This window comes from Silurus aristotelis, assembly GCF_946808225.1.
Source record: "Silurus aristotelis genome assembly, chromosome: 4".
Lineage (NCBI taxonomy): Eukaryota > Metazoa > Chordata > Actinopteri > Siluriformes > Siluridae > Silurus > Silurus aristotelis.
The window spans coordinates 19,162,487-19,182,833 of NC_139577.1; the positions used below are offsets into that span (position 1 = coordinate 19,162,487).

General features: G+C 36.6%; 2 protein-coding genes across 2 annotated transcripts; both read left to right on the forward strand.

The window, feature by feature from the left end:
- Positions 1–677: 677 nt before the first annotated feature.
- rgra (retinal G protein coupled receptor a) lies at positions 678–13,813 on the forward strand. The gene is made up of 7 exons (XM_083539458.1): positions 678–1,082; positions 1,317–1,473; positions 2,224–2,345; positions 4,278–4,431; positions 5,817–5,934; positions 11,382–11,495; positions 11,586–13,813. The coding sequence occupies exons 1-7, from the start codon at positions 1,007–1,009 to the stop codon at positions 11,727–11,729; spliced, it is 885 nt and encodes a 294-aa protein (XP_083395584.1). The 5' UTR covers positions 678–1,006; the 3' UTR covers positions 11,730–13,813.
- Positions 13,814–17,104: 3,291 nt separating this feature from the next.
- Positions 17,105–19,704, forward strand: LOC310725000 (putative vesicular acetylcholine transporter-A). The gene has a single exon (XM_083539541.1). It carries the CDS (start codon positions 17,550–17,552, stop codon positions 19,068–19,070), a length of 1,521 nt encoding a protein of 506 aa, XP_083395667.1. The 5' UTR covers positions 17,105–17,549; the 3' UTR covers positions 19,071–19,704.
- Positions 19,705–20,347: the final 643 nt, after the last annotated feature.

Here is a 20,347-nt window from a genome sequence, read left to right on the forward strand (position 1 = left end):
TGAATATTACAAGAATGCTTTTCATTACAACACTTGAGTATTAAACAAAAATATCAATAGGAACATGTTCTATTTTTCATTCTTTACAATTTCAGTCTGTGACAATTATACATTACAATTATGTAAATAGTTGATTAGTGCAACAGGATCTGCAATAAAATTTATTCGCAAACAAACTGTTACAAGAACAAAAAGAATCAGAAAAATGTAAACAAAAAATTCCAGAAAGATTAGTATGTTTAAAGAATACACTGTTATGTTGTTGAAACACCAGACCAATTTCAGTGTGGAAAAGCTGCATGGAATTAGCTTAGGACCGTGTATTTGCTTAACGAGATGGGTGCAGCAATCTTACCACAGACCTAAAGCCGATTAGTTTAGGTTCTTAGACAAAAAGAGGATTGTGTGCACATGAAGAATAACATGTAAAAAAAAAAACTTACATTTGAACTTGCTATGAAATAAATGAAACCAAAATGCTGATTGACTTTTGTTACATATCACAGAGCATTTTGTATTTGAATTTGTACAGCATCTTATCACCACCTGGACACTGTGTGATAGTCAGCAGTCTCAGAGTCTCTGCAGTGTGGCAGAAATGAAGGTCTGGGGGGAGACATGATGGAGACCACCCCTTAATATTTAGACCAATCAGACATCAAAGAAGAGAGTGCACTCTCATGTTTAAACATGTTGTGGAGGGGCTAAATCGTTTGTCATTCACCACAATTCACAAAAGACCACCGAAGGTCCTGTTGTTTAACTGAATGAGAGCATTGTGTAAACGTGTGTTAGTGAGGCCATGTCTGAGGGGTTCATTAAGAAATTCCTCGGTGGATTGGGGATTTTGCATAACGACATTCCCACCTTCTCACGGATACCCTAATCATTTATTCTGAGCACACCACAGTCTGTGATTTCTCGGGTTCATATACATTTTCTGCATTTCCTGAATACGTATTATATATTTAATAATAATCATAATACAAAAAAAAAAATAACCGATATGGATCATTCTTCTCTGCCTGAGGGATTCTCTGAGCTCGATGTTTTTGCACTGGGATCATGTCTGCTTGTGGAAGGTAAGAAATAATGCTCACTATCTGATGTCAACTTAAACTACCTGATTTATTATTATTATTATTATTATTATTATTATTATTTTTTTTTTTTTTTTTTTTTTTTTTTTTTTTTTTTTATTATGGAGGAAAGGCTAAGGGTGTAACAATCATGAGCGACTGAACCCTGCGTGTTGTATAACAGTTTATCTGAATGTCTCGTACTGCGCTGTTTGCTCTTTATTGTGTGTCCTGAAGGTCTCTTTGGATTTCTCATGAATGCTGTCACCGTTATCGCTTTTCTGAAAATACGAGATTTGCGGACTCCGAGTAACTTCCTGGTATTCAGCTTGGCTTTAGCGGATATGGGCATTTCCACAAACGCCACTGTTGCTGCCTTTTCAAGCTTTCTGAGGTGAGTTTTGCAATTGAAATTCAGTTCACAAAAAAAAATTTATAATACGGAAGCCTTTAGTGGTCATTCATTATTTTACCCCCGTTTCTTCATGTCTCGTGGTAACGGCTTCATTTTCTCGTGATCTTGACTTAAAGAGCTGTTTCCCACTACGTAATTTAATCACGAGGAAAATCTCGTGCGTTGTAAATGGGACAGGGGTTGCTGTCATCTTTACTCTCATCATCCTCACTGTAATAACTGCTTCCTGTGCAGATGGACTTATATCGCTGAATTAAATACTAGTACCTCTTGCAGTTACGGACGACATTAACTGTAAAAAATGATTATAGTCATCATAATCATCATCATCATCAGTGCCATCATCACAAGCATACATTACAGATTTACTGTACAAGGAAACGAAAATAAAACAATCATTTAAATGTGTACAAATCAATCCATCAATAAACATCAATGTCGTCACCATCGTCATCATATTTGGGTTAGTATTTTACATTTACATAAAATTGTCATTTAAACAAATTTGTTTATCCATAATGCTGCAGGACTGCCCAAAGTTTTTACTGTTTTTGTAAAAGCTTTGGCATGTTTTTGCCCAATTATATTAAGATCGCAAGAAAATAACTATTCTGTTATGTCAAGATCAGGGGTAAACAAGTTGTTATGTCACTTGTTACAATTAAAAAAAATCTTTGTGAATGCTGCAAAAACATATCTAACCAATATTTCCAATTAATAATCTTACAGATACTGGCCCTATGGATCTGAAGGATGTCAGACTCATGGCTTTCATGGATTTCTTACAGCCCTCTCTAGCATCCATTTCATTGCAGCCATTGCTTGGGACAGATACCACCAATACTGTACCAGTAAGGATAATGACAACAGTTTGTGTTTATGAATACTAGGCTCTCTCTCAAATGATTCACATTACTGTAGACGTACAAGTCCCTTAGTACATACCTATTTAAAAAAAAAAAATTTCTTCATTATTATCATGGTTTCCTCCAAAAAACTAAACAAATAGTTTTATATTATTTATTTCGAGTTTTGGGTTCTTGAGTTTTAGATTAAACACATTCAGTCAAACTAAATAAGTATAAGAACTTAATAATAAATATTACAACAATTTTGGCAATAGTGGGTTGTGATGCCTAAAAATAGCAGAAACAAAACAAATAAACCAAAAATAATCATGGGTGTGTTTATTGGACCATTTTGGGCCCCACTCTAAGAAAACTGCTTTGATGTGCTTAATGTTTATATTTGGCAGGATTTTCTTCAGTTTGGTCAACAATGAAAACGGTCCTATTCAGTGAACTTTCAATCTACATGACCATAGAGGTACAACCCATTCACCAATCACAAAAGCGTCTGTGAAAAGCCAGCCTTTTTGGTTTGTACATAGCATCCTAATTAGGAATATCCTGAAGAGACATGGTCCAACAAAAGGAGGGTTTACCAACAGAGAGTGTTTAATATGCATATGCACCCAATGAACAAGTTATATTACCCTCACCCCCTTTAGACTGTTGACACAAGGCAACGTTGTGTCCATGGATTCACTCTGTAAGGGTCATGAAAGTTTAGACTCTACTATCTGTTTGTTCTGTATTCAACAGTCCAGTTTTGATGATCTGATTTGAAGGTTTGACATTTTTGATGATTTGACCTGAAGGTTTGACATGCTGTGAATTATGATGTGTTTTCTGCTCATCATAATTGTACAGATTGGTTATTTGGCTAGCTGCAGGTAATAGGAAGTTTTTTTTATATTGCACTATTTTAAGTAAAGTAAGATTCTTGTGTGTGAGATCAACAGTAAAAGAAAGTTCAAACCAGCCTGGCACCAATAATCATGCAATGTAAGATTCATATTCTCCCTATTCTTTTGTTTGGTGTGGACATGACCCAGAGCTGCTGTCTTGTAGTATCTGACTTAACCTTTCACAGACATAATCATTTAAGAATAATTTAGCTTTTCTTTTTTCTAGCTTTTAAGTGAATACATATAGTCTAGTAACATTTTTGTCTGGCCTTCTTTTCTTATTTGCTTAATACGAGGTTTGTGGATTGGCCTCTAAATGTATGAGTTTAATGTCTTCTTTCAAACCACTACTTGGGTTTCCTTTACAGCTCTAACAATGGTTTTGTCACCAACTGCTAAAGTTTTCCCTGGCTATTCTTAGTTGTTATTACACCAGTGGTTTCTTTCTTTTTCAGTACATTCCAAATTGTCTCTACCAAATGCTTATGGCATTGCAGAACAAAATGGTCTAAAATAGCTTTCATGTTGGTTTATCCTTTTTAACAACACATGCAGTTTTATCCTGCAAAAGAATCTTACTTAGGTCTTAAACAATGAGTATACATTCAGAGCTATTAATTGTTTAAACAGTCAAAATAACATACACATGTGCAACAAGTGACTCTTATTTGTCATATGGTCTAATATTTTTGATCACTTGAAAAATTGGTGGGTTGAAAATAAATGTGGCATTTTCTAGATTACACATTCAGAAAACAAAAGCTGAAATTCTGCTCTACTGTCTCATATTCTATTTACTCTCAATCCCAGATGTCTTTAGTGTATAACAAGCAAAATAATTGGTTTGGCCCTTTTAATACTTTCAAAAATGGACTGTATAAAATCAGCATGCGAAAAAAACGATTTAAAAACTAAATGGCTCAAGTGTGTGTGTGTGTGTGTGTGTGTGTGTGTGTGTGTGTGTGTGTGTGTGTGTGTGTGTGTGTGTGTGTGTGTGTGTTAGTTTTTGTATAATTAATTTTTATTTTCAAAGGAACAAAGTTGCAGTGGAGCTGTGTCATCACCATCGCCACCTTTATCTGGCTTTTTGCTGCCTTCTGGGCAGCTATGCCATTGATTGGTTGGGGAGAATATGACTATGAGCCCCTGAGAACCTGCTGTACACTGGACCTAAACAAAGGAGATAGGTATGATTTTTTTGGGTTACACTCTTGTTTTGATCAAAAGCCCAAAGCTTCAACTCCAAGGCTGCAACTCTGACATTTAAAGGTGCAATCAATAACTATTACCATAAAGCACCAAAGTCATACTTGGATTAATTTGATTAAGTATTTTATATCAAATACTGTTTTGCAGATTATCTTTTATTGTGGTATAATACTTTATATACTGATAATTACCAGTAATTTTAGGAATTGAGATACAGTTCCAAAACACATTATGTTCATAGTGTTGTCTCTGTTGTGGTTATTTGAAATTGTTACTTTTAGTGATCTGTTTTAAATGCAATGTCTTTATTTCAAAACTATTTTGTAGCAGCTCCCTTCATACTGAAACCTATATCTGATTATGCCCAGGTCCTGGTGATAATATATATGAAAGCTGAACACTTTTTGACTCTTTATATTTGCCATGTGATTTCAGAATATCCTAGGCTCACATGAGATAAAGAAAATAAAACACATTTGCAACTTACCCACATCATTTTCTGTACATTGAACATTGTTGTGTCACACTGTGTTCTGTATCTCACCTTCTGTACTAATGTATTTTAACAAAGTCCACCTCTATCACTGCTATTATATAAAGGTAAATATTAAATTTTTGAATTTTTATTTATTTATTATCATGAACCATATGTCAGAAAAAGGACAAGCTTTCCATTTAAAATATGCAACATTGCATTTTTTTTAGAATGTTTGCATACTTCATGTGTAAAGTTTGTGCTTTCCGTGACAAGTGGTTAGACAAGTTCAAGAAACTCTTTATTGAAAACAAAATCCGGCTTGTAAAGCATGTGTCATCATGACACAATAGCATGGGTGTTTTTAAAAAAGAGAATGACTCTGTATTTTCAGTAACCTAAAGAATTTTCGGCCTTGAAATGATTCTGAAAACGCCTGCATAGCTGTACCATGTTACCAAGTGCATTGTAAGCGTGATTGTGCTTGAAAAACTGAGAAATCAAGATTATTTTATTAGTCTGTCTACGTCTAATCATATGTCATGAAAATCACAAGCTAAGCATGGTTCAAAATCACAAGTAGGCAATGTTCAAAATGTCTAACAATTGTCTTTTTTACATATTACATATTAATTGTATTCAAATAGCAGTAGACATAGTTGTGATACGGATACACATATGCTTGATTAAAATAAATTGATTCAGAACTCACAAAAAGCATTTAAGTCAAACATTGATACATTGCTGTGCAATGTTTCTGACTGCTAACAGTTTTTCTGTGAGACTGGGTTGTTCAGAAGCTTACACTGTCATGTGCCACCTGCTTGAGCTCCTGTAATTACAATAGACAGAGGAGTATAATAACATGACCTCATGTATTTTACTTAGGAACTACATCACCTACCTGATTCCAATGGCCATTTGTAACATGGGAATACAAGTGCTTATTGTGTTTTTCTCATACAACTCCATTGACATGAAATTCAAGAAGACAGGCCAGCAAAGGGTAAGAAAATATTTATCATATATTTCAGTGCTTGTGACTAGCATCCTCAAGGCTAACAAGACTTGTGTTGCATAGGTATTTTACCCATATAATATGCACTAAGGTGTTCTTATTAATAAACTCGTTCGTTAATACATTTTTTTACTCATAATTTACAAATATTTTTAAAGTACAATATTCACCTTATATCTTGTTTTTGTTCTGAGCATTACAATCATTCAAGATTAAAGCATATATTTGCAAATATTCTATATTAAAAGAAGTCAAGTCAAGTCAAGTTTATTTCTATAGCGCTTTTCACAACAGACATTGCCTTAAAGCAGCTTTACAGAAATCAACAGTCAAGGGGAATGGTGTGCATTTATCCCTGATGAGCAGCCATGGTGACTGTGGCAAGGTAAAACTCCCTTAGATGTTATTAGGAAGAAAACTTGAGAGGAACCAGACTCAAAAGGGAAACCCAATCTCATTTGGGGTGACATCAAGAGTTTGATCATAAATCTTTTAACAATACAGAACACTGGAGAGTGAGAACTAACGTCCCTAGATAGTACGGGATGTTTGCGAGTTCGGCATCTAATTTTTAAAGGTCTATAATCTTCATGACGTGGGACGTGACTGGAGCTGGCGAAACCTCAGGATGCCTCGGGATGGGGAGCGAAAGAGAAGCATATGTGATCATATGTTCTGGAGCACAAGGTTATGATGTAAGATGTATGTTATGTGTAGTCTTTGCTAAAAAGATAAGTTTTTAATCTACACTTAAACTGGGAGAGTGTGTCTGAGCCCCGAACACTGTCAGGGAGACTGTTCCAAAGTTTAGGAGCTAAATGTGAGAATGATCTACTGCCTTCAGTGGACTTTGCTATTCTAGGAACTACTAGAAGCCCAGAGTTTTGAGATCTCAGGGAGCGTGATGGATTGACTGAAAGACTGGATAGATACATGGGAGCCAAACCATTTAGGGCTTTATAAGTAAGAAGTAGTAGTTTGTAATCTATTCAAAACTTAACAGGAAGCCAGTGCAGGGATGATAAGATTTGGGTTATATGATCATATTTTCTTGACTTTGTAAGAACTCTGGCTGCTGCATTCTGAACTAACTAAAACTTGTTTATTAATGATGCAGGACATCCACCTAGTAATGCATTACAATAGTCTATTCTGGAGGTCATCTCTGCATCAGATATAGATAACATGTTTCTTAGCTTAGAAATATTTCTAATTTGAAAGAAGGCTGTTTTTGTAACATGGTTGATATGATTTTTAAAAGATAAGTTGCTGTCTAAAATAACTCCCAGGTCTTTTACTGTTGAACTAGTGGTTACCAAACAGCCATCTAAATGCAGGTTGAGATGCTGGAGCTTCTGTATACTGGTTTTTGGGCCGATGAAGAAAAAAGTCTTATCGGAATTTAATAGTAGAAAGTTATGGGTCATCCAATCTCTTATTTCTTTAACACACTTAGTAACTGACATTTTGTTGATTTAGCTTTGATAATAACATTATACAGCTCTTCCTGTCCTATTGAACAACACTAAAGCCTGGTGTATGCAAATTTTAAAACCATTTTTTTTCCTTAAAAGCTGCTGTTGGACAATATCCACTGTAAAATAAATTCTATACAAATATCACAAGGTATTGTTTAGTGTTACATATGAAATTATACAAAATACTTACAAAACCTTTATCATATGGATATTAAATTATTTATTAAATTATTTTAGTTATTTAGATTAGCACATTATAGTATTGTATTTATTGAGCATGCAGCTTGGTGGCACATATGAATAAATACAATGTACACAGATATTTATTTTTACATGTTAAATTAAACATGTGTACAAAGTACCAATCTTTATACTACATACATAGCTGTGTATTAACTATGTGAATATTATTTTCATACATAATAAGATAAAGATTTGTGGTAACAGGATTTTTAGCAAAAAAACACTATGTGAGCCAGACCTTTGCCTAATCTGTGCCCAGGAATAGCATTTGAGATTTAACCAAAAGCACCAAGGCATATTTTAGAAAATGTAACATAACAGCGTGCATACAAATATCCTACCTCTAACACATACAAGTTTTAATAAATGAGAATATATGAACATACTGTAAACCGAGGCCCGGGTTACCAACGACCGCCACAGGTATTGTTAGCCAACAGAGTACCAGTGGAAATTGGGCTACTGTTGGCCGAAGGAGAAGAAGGAGACGAGAAAGACATCTACAGAGACAGCAGGGAAAGGAGATGTGAAAGAGAGTGGAGGTTAGGGTGGGTACTTTGAATGTTGTTACTACAACTGGTAAACTGAGAGAGGTAGCTGATATGATGGAGCGAAGAAAGTTAGATATGTTGCATGTCCAGGAGATCAAGTGGAAGGGGAGTAAGGTCAGGAACATTGGAGGTGGGTTTAAACTGTTCTATCATGGTGTAAACGGAAAGAGAAATAGTGTAGGGGTGATCCTGAAGGAAGAGTACAGTAAGAGTGTGGTGGAGGTGAAGAGAGTTTCTGATAGGATGATAAATGTGAAGCTGGAAGTTAAAGGTGTGATGATAAATGTCACCAGTGCTCCACAAGTGGGTTGTGAGATGAAGGAAAAGAAAGAATTCTGGAGTGAGTTAGATGAAGTGGTGGACAGTGTACCTAGAAAATAAAGATTGGTGATTGTGGCAGACTTGAATGGGCATGTTGGTGAAGGGAACAGAGATGATGAAGAGGTGATGGGTAGGTATGGCTTTGGCTGATGGGTAGGTAAGGAGAGGAATGTGGAAAAAGCAAAGGAAAAGGCATATGAGGAGCTGTATGAGAAGTTGGACAATAAGGAAGGTAAAAAGGATTTGTACCGAGAGGCCAGGCAGAGGGACCGAGCTGGAAAGGATGTGCTGCAAGTTAGAGCAATAAAAAATGCAGATGGGAATGTGTTGACTAGTGAGAAGAGTGTGTTGAGAAGATGGAGGGAGTATTTTGAGCAGCTGATGAATGAGGAAAATGAGAGAGAGAGAGAGAAGGTTGGATGATGTGGAGATGGTGATGCAGGAAGTGGACAGGATAAGTTAGCAACAGTATGGTTTCATGCCGAAGAAGAGCACTCAGACGCAATATTTGCTTTGAGAATGTTGATGGAAAAGTATAGAGAAGGTCAAATAAGTTGCATTGTGTGTGTGTGTGTGTGTGTGTGTGTGTGTGTGTGTGTGTGTGTGTGTGTGTGTGTGTGTGTGTGTGTGTGTGTGCAGGTGTGTGTGTGTGTGTGTGTGTGTGTGTGTGTGTACGACAGGGTGCAGAGAGAGGAGATGTGGTATTGTATGAGGAAGTCAGGTGTGGCAGAGTAGTATGTGAGGGTCGTGCAGGACATGTATGAGGACAGTGTGACAGCAGTGCAGTGTGCAGTAGGAACGACAGACTGGTTCAAGGTGAAGGTGGGATTGCATCAAGAATCGGCTCTGAGCCCTTTTCTGTTCGCAGTGGTGATGGACGAGGTCAGACACGAGTCTCTATTGCCTATAATTTTTGCGGATGATATTGTGATTTGTAGTGAGAGTAGGGAGCAGGCTGAGAAGAGCCTGGAGAGAAGGGGAATGAAAGTCAGTAGGCGTAAGACAGAGTACATGTGCGTGAATGAGAGGGAGGGCAGTGGAGTGGTGCGGTGAGAAATGGAGGAGGGGAGGAATGGGGAGAAGGTGGGAGGAGTTCAACCCAGGGAGAAATGGAGGAGAAGGTGGAGGAGTTCAGGTACCTGGGATCAACAGTGCAAAGTAATGGAGAATGTGTTAGAGAAGTGAAGAAAAGTGTGCAGGCAGGGTGGAGTGGGTGGAGAAGAGTGGCAGGAGTGATTTGTGATAGAAGGGTATCTGCAAGAGTGAAAGGGAAAGTTTATAAGGCTGTGGTGAGACCTGCTTTGTTGTATGGTTTAGAGACAGTGGCATTGACTAAAAGACAGAGCTGGAGGTAGCAGAGCTGAAGATTTTAATTAGAAGTGACAAGGATGGACAGAATTAGAAACTAGTTTATTAGAGGGACAGCGCATGTAGGACGTTTTAGAGACAAAGTGAGAGAGGAGCGATTGAGATGTTTGGACCTGTGCAGAGGAGGGACATGGGTAGATAAATGCTGAGAAAGGAGCCACCATATCATATTTTGGTCGAAATAGGTTAATATTTAATTTCTGAGTCCCAATGTATTTTTTAAGTTGGCTGACATAATGCCAAGCGTGTACAAAGCTTTGTGAGCTGTTGCTATTAACAATGTTAATAAAACATATAATTGTTTTCTTGGGCACTGTACAATAAAATGTTATAATGTGCTAGTATCATCAGTATTACTATTATAAACTGATAGAAAATGGTAAAAATTAATAAACAAGCTTCAGTTAGTTCAGAATGCGGCAGCAAGAGTTCTCACAAGGTCAAGAAAATACGATCATATAACCCCAATCTTATCGTCCCTACATTGGCTTCCTGTTAAGTTTCGAATAGACTACAAACTACTGCTACTCACTTATAAAGCACTAAATGGTTTGGCTCCCATGTATCTCTTCAGTCTTTTAACACGCTACAATCCGTCACGCTCCCTGAGATCTCAAAACTCTGGGCTTCTAGTAGTTCCTAGAATAGCAAAGTCCACTAAAGGCGGTAGAGCATTTTCACATTTAGCTCCTAAACTCTGGAATAGTCTTCCTGACAGTGTTCGGGGTTCAGATACACTCTCCCAGTTTAAGTGTAGATTAAAAACATATCTTTTTAGCAAAGCCTACACATAACACACATCACACACATCACATCACAACCTTGTGCTCCAGAATATATGATCACTTGCACATTATCAACTTGTGCTGTTAATATCATGAACAGCAGCTACACTAATTCCTCTCCACTGCTTCTCTTTCTTTCCCCATCCCGAGGCATCCTGAGGTTTGGCCAGCTCCAGTCACGTCCCACCTCGTGAAGATTATGGACCTATGGATGATCATGGAGAAGTAGATGCCGAGTGTTTAAAGGCCCTGGCATGGAGAAGCTGATGCTGGATCTATGATGATCACAAATGTTGAGCTTTTTATACCAAAGACTGTAGAAAGAACATTCACCTATAATCTTATACTCCAGTACTCATGTTAGTTCTCTCTCTCCAGTGTTCTGTATTGTTGAAAGATTTATGATCAAACTCTTGATGTCACCCATATGAGGATGGGTTCCCCTTTGAGTCTGGTTCCTCTCAAGGTTTCTTCCTCATATCATCTAAGGGAGTTTTTCCTTGCCACTGTCGCCACAGCTTGCTCATCAGGGACAAACACACACCATTCACCTTCACTGTTGTTTTCTGTAAAGCTGCTTTGAGACAATGTCTGTTGTGAAAAGTGCTATACAAATAAACTTGACTTGACTTGACTTAAAAATGCACACAGGCTCCATGACTAAAATCACTTCTATGCCCTCTTTACAGTTTAACTGCTGCACTCCTATAAAGACTCTGCTCTTCTGCTGGAGCCCTTATGGGATCCTAGCCTTCTATGCTGCTGTGGAAAATGTGAATGTTTTGTCTCCTAAACTGAGAATGGTAACACTATCACGTTTTCATTTCATGAAACCTAAATGAGATTTTTATCAATAATACTGCACATGCATGTGAACATTTGTGTCTTTGCAGATTGCACCACTTATAGCTAAGACCTCTCCAACTTTCAATGTGTTTGTTTATGCACTTGGAAATGAAAATTACAGAGGAGGAATCTGGCAGCTGCTTACAGGACAAAGGATTGAACCTCCTGGTACTGAGACTAAGTGTAAATAAACTCAGCATGTCATAATCATTCATCATTCATTCAGTCATTTATTCAAGTTCATTATCTGCTTTATTCAGATCAGGGTTACAGTGAATTGAGAGCATATTGAGAGAACATAGGGCAGTGTTCATTGTTGGGCAATGGAACTTTGCCAAGTGTAAGGAATTACTAGACAGGAGCTGGTTATGTACAAGACATTCTACAATTAGACAGCTTTTCATTCTACCGCCTCTCATTCCCTCTTACATGTTCACATGCTCACATAGTCCATATCTTTAACTGTTCACATACAGTATGTGGCAGTGGCACACTTCAAGTAAAGTAAAGTCAAGTTTATTTCTATAGTGCTTTTCACAATGGACATTGTCTCAAAACAGCATTACAGGTCTTTCTGCCAAAAGTATGTGGACACCTCACTATCCTAGCCCAGCCTTTCGGCTTTTCGTGATATAATCACAAAATGTAGTCTATTGATACGTGTTCATAGACACAAATTCATGTCACTGAGGATGACCTTCTGTGTATTGTATTACAATAAGAAGTATTTTTCATGCCTCTGCTAAAGTTTTCTTTCTGCCGTTGGATACCACAGATGCTATATTGTTTTTTTCTCTCGTTTGTTATTGATTTTTTTTTTTTTTATCTTCAAGCACTATTACTCAACATTCAAGCAGGAGATTTAATATTTATTTTTATTGCTTGACTTTATATTCCATAAGCTACTCACTATTATCAACCATCGTCAGTGGTTCCTTTCAGTCAAAACACACTAAATATATTCTCCCGGTTAATTAAGTAAACTGCGTTAATTAGAGACACACATTTATTACTGTATAATACTTACCCTTACCGTATATTTTTTGCCTTATTCTCTGATAAAAATGTGAAAAAAAGATTACCTTTTGCATTTCTGTCAGCATTACCCATGATCTTCTGCCTCTGTTGCTATGCAACATAGCCAGAGAAAAAAGAGGGAAATTCGTGTCCATGAACACGAATCAATAGATTAAAGATTGTGACTATATGACGAAATGCCGTAAGACTGTGTTGTACACCCATATGTATATGGGTCTTACTTAAACTGTTGCCACATGAAGAATAAAGTGTTTTCATTGCCTTTAACTAAAACTGACCAGCTCAAACCTGACATTGTATATGTGTGAAGTGAGCATACCAAAGGCATGGTTTGCCAAATTTTTAGTGGAAGGCCTGTGGCCTGAAACATCTGGATAAACTGGAACGCAAACCAGGCCTCCTCACCTGACATCACTGCCTGAGCTCACTAATGCTGTTGTGACTAAATGAGCACAAATTCCTACAACCATGTTCCAAAGTCTAGTAGCAATTATTCCTAGGAAAGTAAAGGTCATGGAGACTCAGCCCATATTCGTTACCATGGTTTTAAAATAAGACAACAAGTAAATATGGGTGTGAAGGTGAGGTTTCTTTTTTGCCTAAACAGATCTCATTTGAAAAGCTTACACTCCTACAAGTCAATCAAATTAGCCTTGAAGTTAAAGAACATTCCATTGTTTTAACATGTAAGAGACATAGATAATAAAATCAGGATATGTGGTTCATGGTAGGTAAAGAGATCTACTTTTTATCTACTAAACATAACAAAAATTTTAAATCACATTTTTAGATATAAGCATACATACATAAACACTACTTTAACTACTAAAGTTAACTAAACTACTAAAATCCAGACAGAAAACAAAACCATAAAACACAAAACTTTTACCAACATTCATCATTCTGCACATTAATTATTTCCGCAACCATAAGGCACTGTTGATCTGATGGCCTGAAACAACCACAAAGAGATGTTTGTTCTTGGGTAGCAAACAAACATTAGAAAAGGTTGTTAGTGATCTTTTCTAAATGTGTTGTGATTTATTCTTGTGACAAATTGTGACAATTAACATTGAATTGTCTTAACTTAAATTTGAATAGATTTGATTAATTTTTTATGAGTTTGTAATACTGTAAATGTGAGCTGATACTAGGCTCTATTATTATGATCACTTATACTGTAGTCACTGACATGCACTGTGATGTGATTAAAGTGTTAATTAAATAACAGTCTTAAACCTTACATATTTGATCAAATAAAAATATTTGTTGTTCATTTATTGATGTTTTGATGAAAAAGTCTAGCACATTATATACATATACACGTGTAGGAAATTTTCTCAGTTAATGCCTTATGAACATTTTCTGTATTTATAATGTTTCTCAACAATTCTTCTTTAAATAATCAACACTTAAATCACAATTTTCTAAACAAATAATTATTAACGACACTCTTTCTTTTGGTACTCTATACACACACACCGGACAACACGTGTGTGTGTGTGTGTGTGTGTGTGTGTGTGTGTGTGTGTGTGTGTGTGTGTGTGTGTGTGTGTGTGTGTGTATATATATATATATATATATATATATATATATATATATATACATTTTGGAGGGTACAGGACTTTTTGGTTTTGGTTTTTTGTGCGGAACATAGTTAAAATGTTTGTTAGTCTGCACCTCACACTGTTGTGTAGTGTCCATTTTTTTTTATTATTAAACCTAAAAACATACACAGCAATGCCAGGGGTATAAAAAAGAAAATGAAGTTAGTGTTTTGTTACTGTGGCTACTCAATCAATAGTGCTAATGTTAGCTGCTAGACACTTCTTTGTTAGCGGCTAACACTAGCGCTATGGATTCTTTAGCGTTTTATGTCAAACTTCAGGATTTTCTCTTAAAAGGATCAAATTCTAACAATTCAACATATCGAGGTGATATGTTGAAGTGAATGAATAAAGGTTAGAAGAAAATAAGACTTTTGTTAAAGTATGCTGAAAGAAGTAGAACAGTTAAGTAGAAAATACACTTACATACACAACTGTATTAACCAAATGGGGTCTAACAAATGGATTTAAGAAATTATATTTATTATATTTATTATATTTATTTAAATCTTTTGATTTATTTATATATATTTTATATGTATAAACGTGTATATATATATATATATATATATATATATATATATATATATATATATATATATATATATATATATATATATATATAAAATACACACGTTTATATATATTTTATATGTATAAACGTGTATATATATATATATATATATATATATATATATATATATATATATATATATATATATATATATATATATATATATAAACGTGTGTGTGTGTATATATATATATATATATACATATATATATATATATATATATATATATATATATATATATATATATATATAGAGAGAGAGAGAGAGAGAGAGAGAGAGAGAGAGCGAGAGAGAGAGAGAGAGAGAGAGAGAGAGAGAGAGAGAGAGAGACAACTTTTTTATTATTTACAGTAAGACTGTATATCAGAATATAAGATTACACTTGATGCATCTCTAGTAGGTCAGGTGAAATCATGTAAGGCCAAATTGTACAATATGTCAGGAAATACACTGAGCTAAGAGCCCTGAATTATTGAGGGATATTTCTGTCTGTAATCCACGTAACATCAAGTTATGCAAGCGACTGCCATACAGGATGTCAAATAAAAGGTTAATAATCACAGTGATCATTTTAGAGCATCTAATGAAATACGTGTGACATAGAACCATAAAAAGAATGCAGTGCACCATTAATAATTGTTGCCAGTGTAGCCTATTTTAACCTTGCATTCTGTTACACTCATTTGCCATGTTATTGACAGTATAATTTATAGTTTATACAAAAATATATACACATATATATATATATATATATATATATATATATATATATATATATATATATATATATATATATATATATATATATATATATATATATATATATATAAATTTAAATGTGTTTTAAAGAATATTAGTCAGAATCCACAACAGTTGAGCTTTGGTTCCAAGTTCACACAAAGTTGGATCATTAAATTAGCTCATTTAATGTGTCTACATTTTCGACTAAGAACAGACCTGCACAGAGTGTTGTTCTCCCATTATTCAACCGAAACACCAATGTGTTTTAATAAAGACTCTGTTGGTATAGTTTTATGCTAGATCCAGTTGGATGTGCCCAACTGCACATGTCGTATTTCCCTAATGTTTTTTTAATAATACATTTCCAAAGAAATTCACGCCTCTTTTAAAGTCAGTCTGTTTGCGTTGATTTATAAACTGTCCTGAATTGTACGTATTGGTAATACGCGCTCTACTTCCCCAAATTCTCTAGATGTCACTATTGCCTTTCTTAGAAAAAAATCATCAGAACTCGTTGATGAAATTTACTTTAACTCGAGATGGCGCCAAACCCCAAAGTGCAATTATATATGTTACATTGTCAAAAGAATTAAGAAACTTTGTGAAATGTGTTGTAAGAGCATTTCTTTTGAAATGTCACTGCATTTAACTACGAAAGCAGCATTGTGTAACGGCTGTAAATGTGTAAGGTGAATAAGGTTAAAGGTTCAATGAAAGGCTAAAGTTAAATAAAAACAAATTTTGCATATTTTGTAGCTGTCCATTTCACTGTGGTGCTGAAGCCCAGCAGCATTCTCAACCGGAAAAACTACACACATAGATATTCATATGTACAGGAATTCTTTTTAACCACTGCAAATAACGTCAATGACAGTGTTTTCCACTTTACAACATTTACAAGTAGTTTTGCAAATACTTTTTTGAATAAGACTTTTTAAAGCATGTCTTGAAAAGGTCAGTTCTCCCCACTGCACCATGTATAAATTATAAAATTGCATAGTCATTTAAAGTGCAATATTGCATGCAGAAGAAATTAGATACACAGTTTATAGTTACACATGAAAGGGTTAGTTTTTCGTTTTGCTCTTGCCTAAGAACAGCTGTTTATAATAACCAATAAGAAGTAACTCTGCAGATTTTTTTTTTTTTTTAATTAATGTACCTATTTATTTTTTATTTTATATCCTATTATTTCTCAAATGCATTTCCGTAATTAAAATCTGAATAGGTAATTCAGAAACAATCACAGCAATTACTGCAATGTGATTCACGGAGCAATTAGCAAAGTGAAAGTTCCACAATCCCCAACTGAATAAATTTAGGAAATGTTAGTGCATATTAATGTTCATTTCTATTACTCTATAGTTAAACAGTGGGAAAAAATATTTAATGTTTAGCAGTGCACCATGGTATTTAAAAACAGCTATTAAAATAATGTTCATTTATAACGGACGCATTTATCTAAAGGGCGTGGCTTTAATATGCTGTTGAGTTAAATAAGCTTAATAAATAGGGCTGATTGGGGAACCACTGGGGGGCAAGAAATAAGTGCGTCACATCCTTGGAAAAAAAAATTGAATGGAATCGGCAAGCACACAAGCGAGTGTCTCACCCACAGCAGCACCAGCAGTAGTGAGCTCAGCTGGGTGACGGCATGCCTGTAGGTGTTTATCTATTCAGGTGAAAACAAGCGCTATTTCGACTTGGTGCACCCACGGTCTCCAAAAAGACAACTAATCACACCATGGGACACGACCCGGTGAATTACTAAACTGAACTAAACGCGCAAGTGTCTGAGTTCTCTTCATGAATGTCGCTTCGAGTGGCACTGAAACTTTACCGCCGACGATAAAACGTGTTCAAATCAGCGGAGGAGAAAAACGAGCGCAATGAAGGAGCGCAGCGTGCGAAGGTAAAGCAGGAAAAGTTTATTAGATAACCGCGGCTTGATAGTTCATTTGAAAACAAATTCCGTCTGTAGGAAAAAAAAAAAGCACAGAGTTGGAAAGCTCTTATCGTGTTTGTGTTGAAACAAGAAAAAGTGTGAATAATGGCTGAAGAGGGATTCGGTGGCTTGGCGCAATCCGCGGCGTTTAAACTCTCCGAGATGGGCGAGAAAACTAAACAACTAGGCACTGCTATACAAGATCCTGAACGACAACGGAGGATTATTCTAGTAATCGTGTGTGTGGCACTTTTGTTAGATAATATGCTTTACATGGTGATCGTGCCGATCGTGCCAGATTATTTGGCCAACCTAGAAAGTGAATCAAGCAACTCCAGCAACAGCACAGAAAACTTCGACATGCAGATCGGTGTCCTGTTTGCATCCAAAGCCATTTTGCAGCTTCTTGTCAATCCTTTGACGGGAACTTTCATAGACCGCGTGGGATACGACATACCACTTTTAATTGGACTTTCCATCATGTTTGTTTCGACGTGTATTTTTGCCTTCGCTGAAAACTACGCGACCCTTTTCGCGGCGCGGAGTCTGCAGGGTCTCGGCTCGGCTTTCGCAGACACATCAGGGATCGCTATGATAGCAGACAAATACACAGAGGAGGCCGAGAGAAGTCGAGCTCTAGGAATCGCCCTGGCATTCATATCCTTCGGCAGTCTGGCGGCGCCCCCCTTCGGCGGGGTGCTTTACGAGTTTGCAGGGAAGCGCGTTCCTTTCCTCGCCCTCGCATGTGTCTGTCTAGCCGACGGAATTTTGTGCTTGACAGTCCTTAAACCATTCTCCAGCAGGGTCAGGGAAAACAGGCCAATTGGCACACCTATTCACAGACTAATGATTGATCCCTATATAGCAGTGGTGGCGGGTGCACTGACCACGTGTAACATCCCCCTTGCGTTTCTGGAGCCAACCATCGCGAACTGGATGGAGGAAACCATGGACGCATCCCAGTGGCAAATCGGTCTGACCTGGTTACCAGCTTTCTTGCCTCATATTTTAGGTGTGTACATAACTGTAAAGCTGGCAGCGCGACACCCACACTTACAATGGTTTTATGGTGCTCTTGGCATGGTTATAATAGGTGCCAGCTCCTGCACGGTGCCAGCATGCAAAAACTTTGAGCAACTTATTATCCCCTTGTGCGGCATCTGCTTTGGCATTGCGCTGGTGGACACCGCGCTGTTGCCCACACTTGCATTTCTGGTTGATGTGCGCTACGTCTCTGTGTACGGCAGTGTGTACGCCATTGCGGACATCTCCTACTGCGTTGCCTACGCTTTGGGTCCAATTGTAGCTGGTAAAATAGTGCACGACCTGGGCTTTGTGCAGCTCAACCTGGGTATGGGCCTCGCCAACGTGCTTTACGCGCCAGCGCTGCTCCTGTTGCGCAACGTGTCCCTCATGAAGCCGTCTCACTCCGAGAGGAACATGCTGCTGGAGGAAGGAGCCACAGGCCTCTACGACAGTATCAGACTAGAAGAGTGCCAAGCCAAGAAAAATAAGAAGGGCTATAACACAACGGACAACTGTCTGCCTGTGGACGAAAACGGTATATTTGCTGGAAACTCCAGATCATACCCCCAAGAGGAAACATCTGAACTCGATTATGCATAAACACTCATAATCAGTATTGTGTCGATTTCCTGGACACACATTTAACATCTACTCAATTAAACCCAGAAGTAGGCTTTACCTCTGTCTGGAGAACCAGTCTTCACTGTGTAGTCTAGCCACTTGCATAGAAATCCTTTCACACTCATGCAAAATTTGCAACATAAAAAAATATACCCTGTGTAACTCAAAATCATATACTTAGCACATGTTTGCTGAAGAATCAATCGCTTCACGTATTATTTCTTTTACACACGGAATACCATATTATGTTATCCGCATAATTGTGACTATCTCCTTCGATTTCTTTTTAAATCTCTCATTGTGCATTATATTTAGTTTGCTTAGTTTATCAATGTTTTTAAAAATGCGTTCAGGGATATAAATAAACGCACACGTGGAAAAAAACGTGCGTCGTTAATAAAACAGGCTTACATTATTGTTGTTTTGCCAGGTCTGTGCTGCTATCACTAATATGCAATATCACGTGACAATGTGATGGATTATATGATGGATCTCATGTGTAGCCTATCCTGCGTGTCCACTGTCTTTATGTAATCTCTTGACGTTGTCAGGGTGTGTTTCTGGAATGCGTTAACCACAAATGTACATAATGTGTATATCAAGTGTACATAAATAAAATGATATATTGGAAGCAATCTTTTTCTCTTTTCTCCTTTTTTTCGCTTCGCGTGCATGTATTTTTTCTAATGGTATTTGGGTATTCATTACTTCTGTACGGAAAAGAAAACTGTCTCCTGTGCGAAATCAGAAATATTAAAGCAAGTTAAATTCACAGGTTATTGTAAGTTTCTTTTATGTATTGCTGTCCCTTCCAAAAAACAAAGAGGACTGGGACAGCTGCTGTGTTTTCAGTGGTTAATACATTCATTTAAGGTGTATACCGCACTACTTATAATTATTTGTGATACACTGAATAAAAAAGTGTATCCACTTTATTTTTGTTAATGTCAGTCCAGACATTCCGTACTAAGCTTATAGCTGCACATCCACAACTGTCAGGATCGCCTGTCTGATAAACAAATACAATCAATCATAATTTTCCCAGTAATTATCACGCGTAACCCGTTCAATAAATTGTCCTAAACTCAATAATGAAGATTATTATTGCATACCAAGAAATGAAATTAATGAATGAATGAATTGCGTTATTGCCTTGTGTACTATATCACTTTTTAAAGCAAACAAGGCAAAATTGCCCGAAACATCATACTACACATACTGCAATAGAATCCAAACAGTATATTGAGACAGTAGGC

Bases quoted from the DNA above. Each gene is read 5' to 3' on its own strand.
- rgra (XM_083539458.1), top strand. From the start codon at position 1,007: ATGGATCATTCTTCTCTGCCTGAGGGATTCTCTGAGCTCGATGTTTTT. The intron at 5,935-11,381 runs GTAAGAAAATAT...CCCTCTTTACAG, and splicing joins AGAAGACAGGCCAGCAAAGG to TTTAACTGCTGCACTCCTAT. The intron at 11,496-11,585 runs GTAACACTATCA...GTGTCTTTGCAG, and splicing joins TGTCTCCTAAACTGAGAATG to ATTGCACCACTTATAGCTAA.
- LOC310725000 (XM_083539541.1), top strand. From the start codon at position 17,550: ATGGCTGAAGAGGGATTCGGTGGCTTGGCGCAATCCGCGGCGTTTAAA.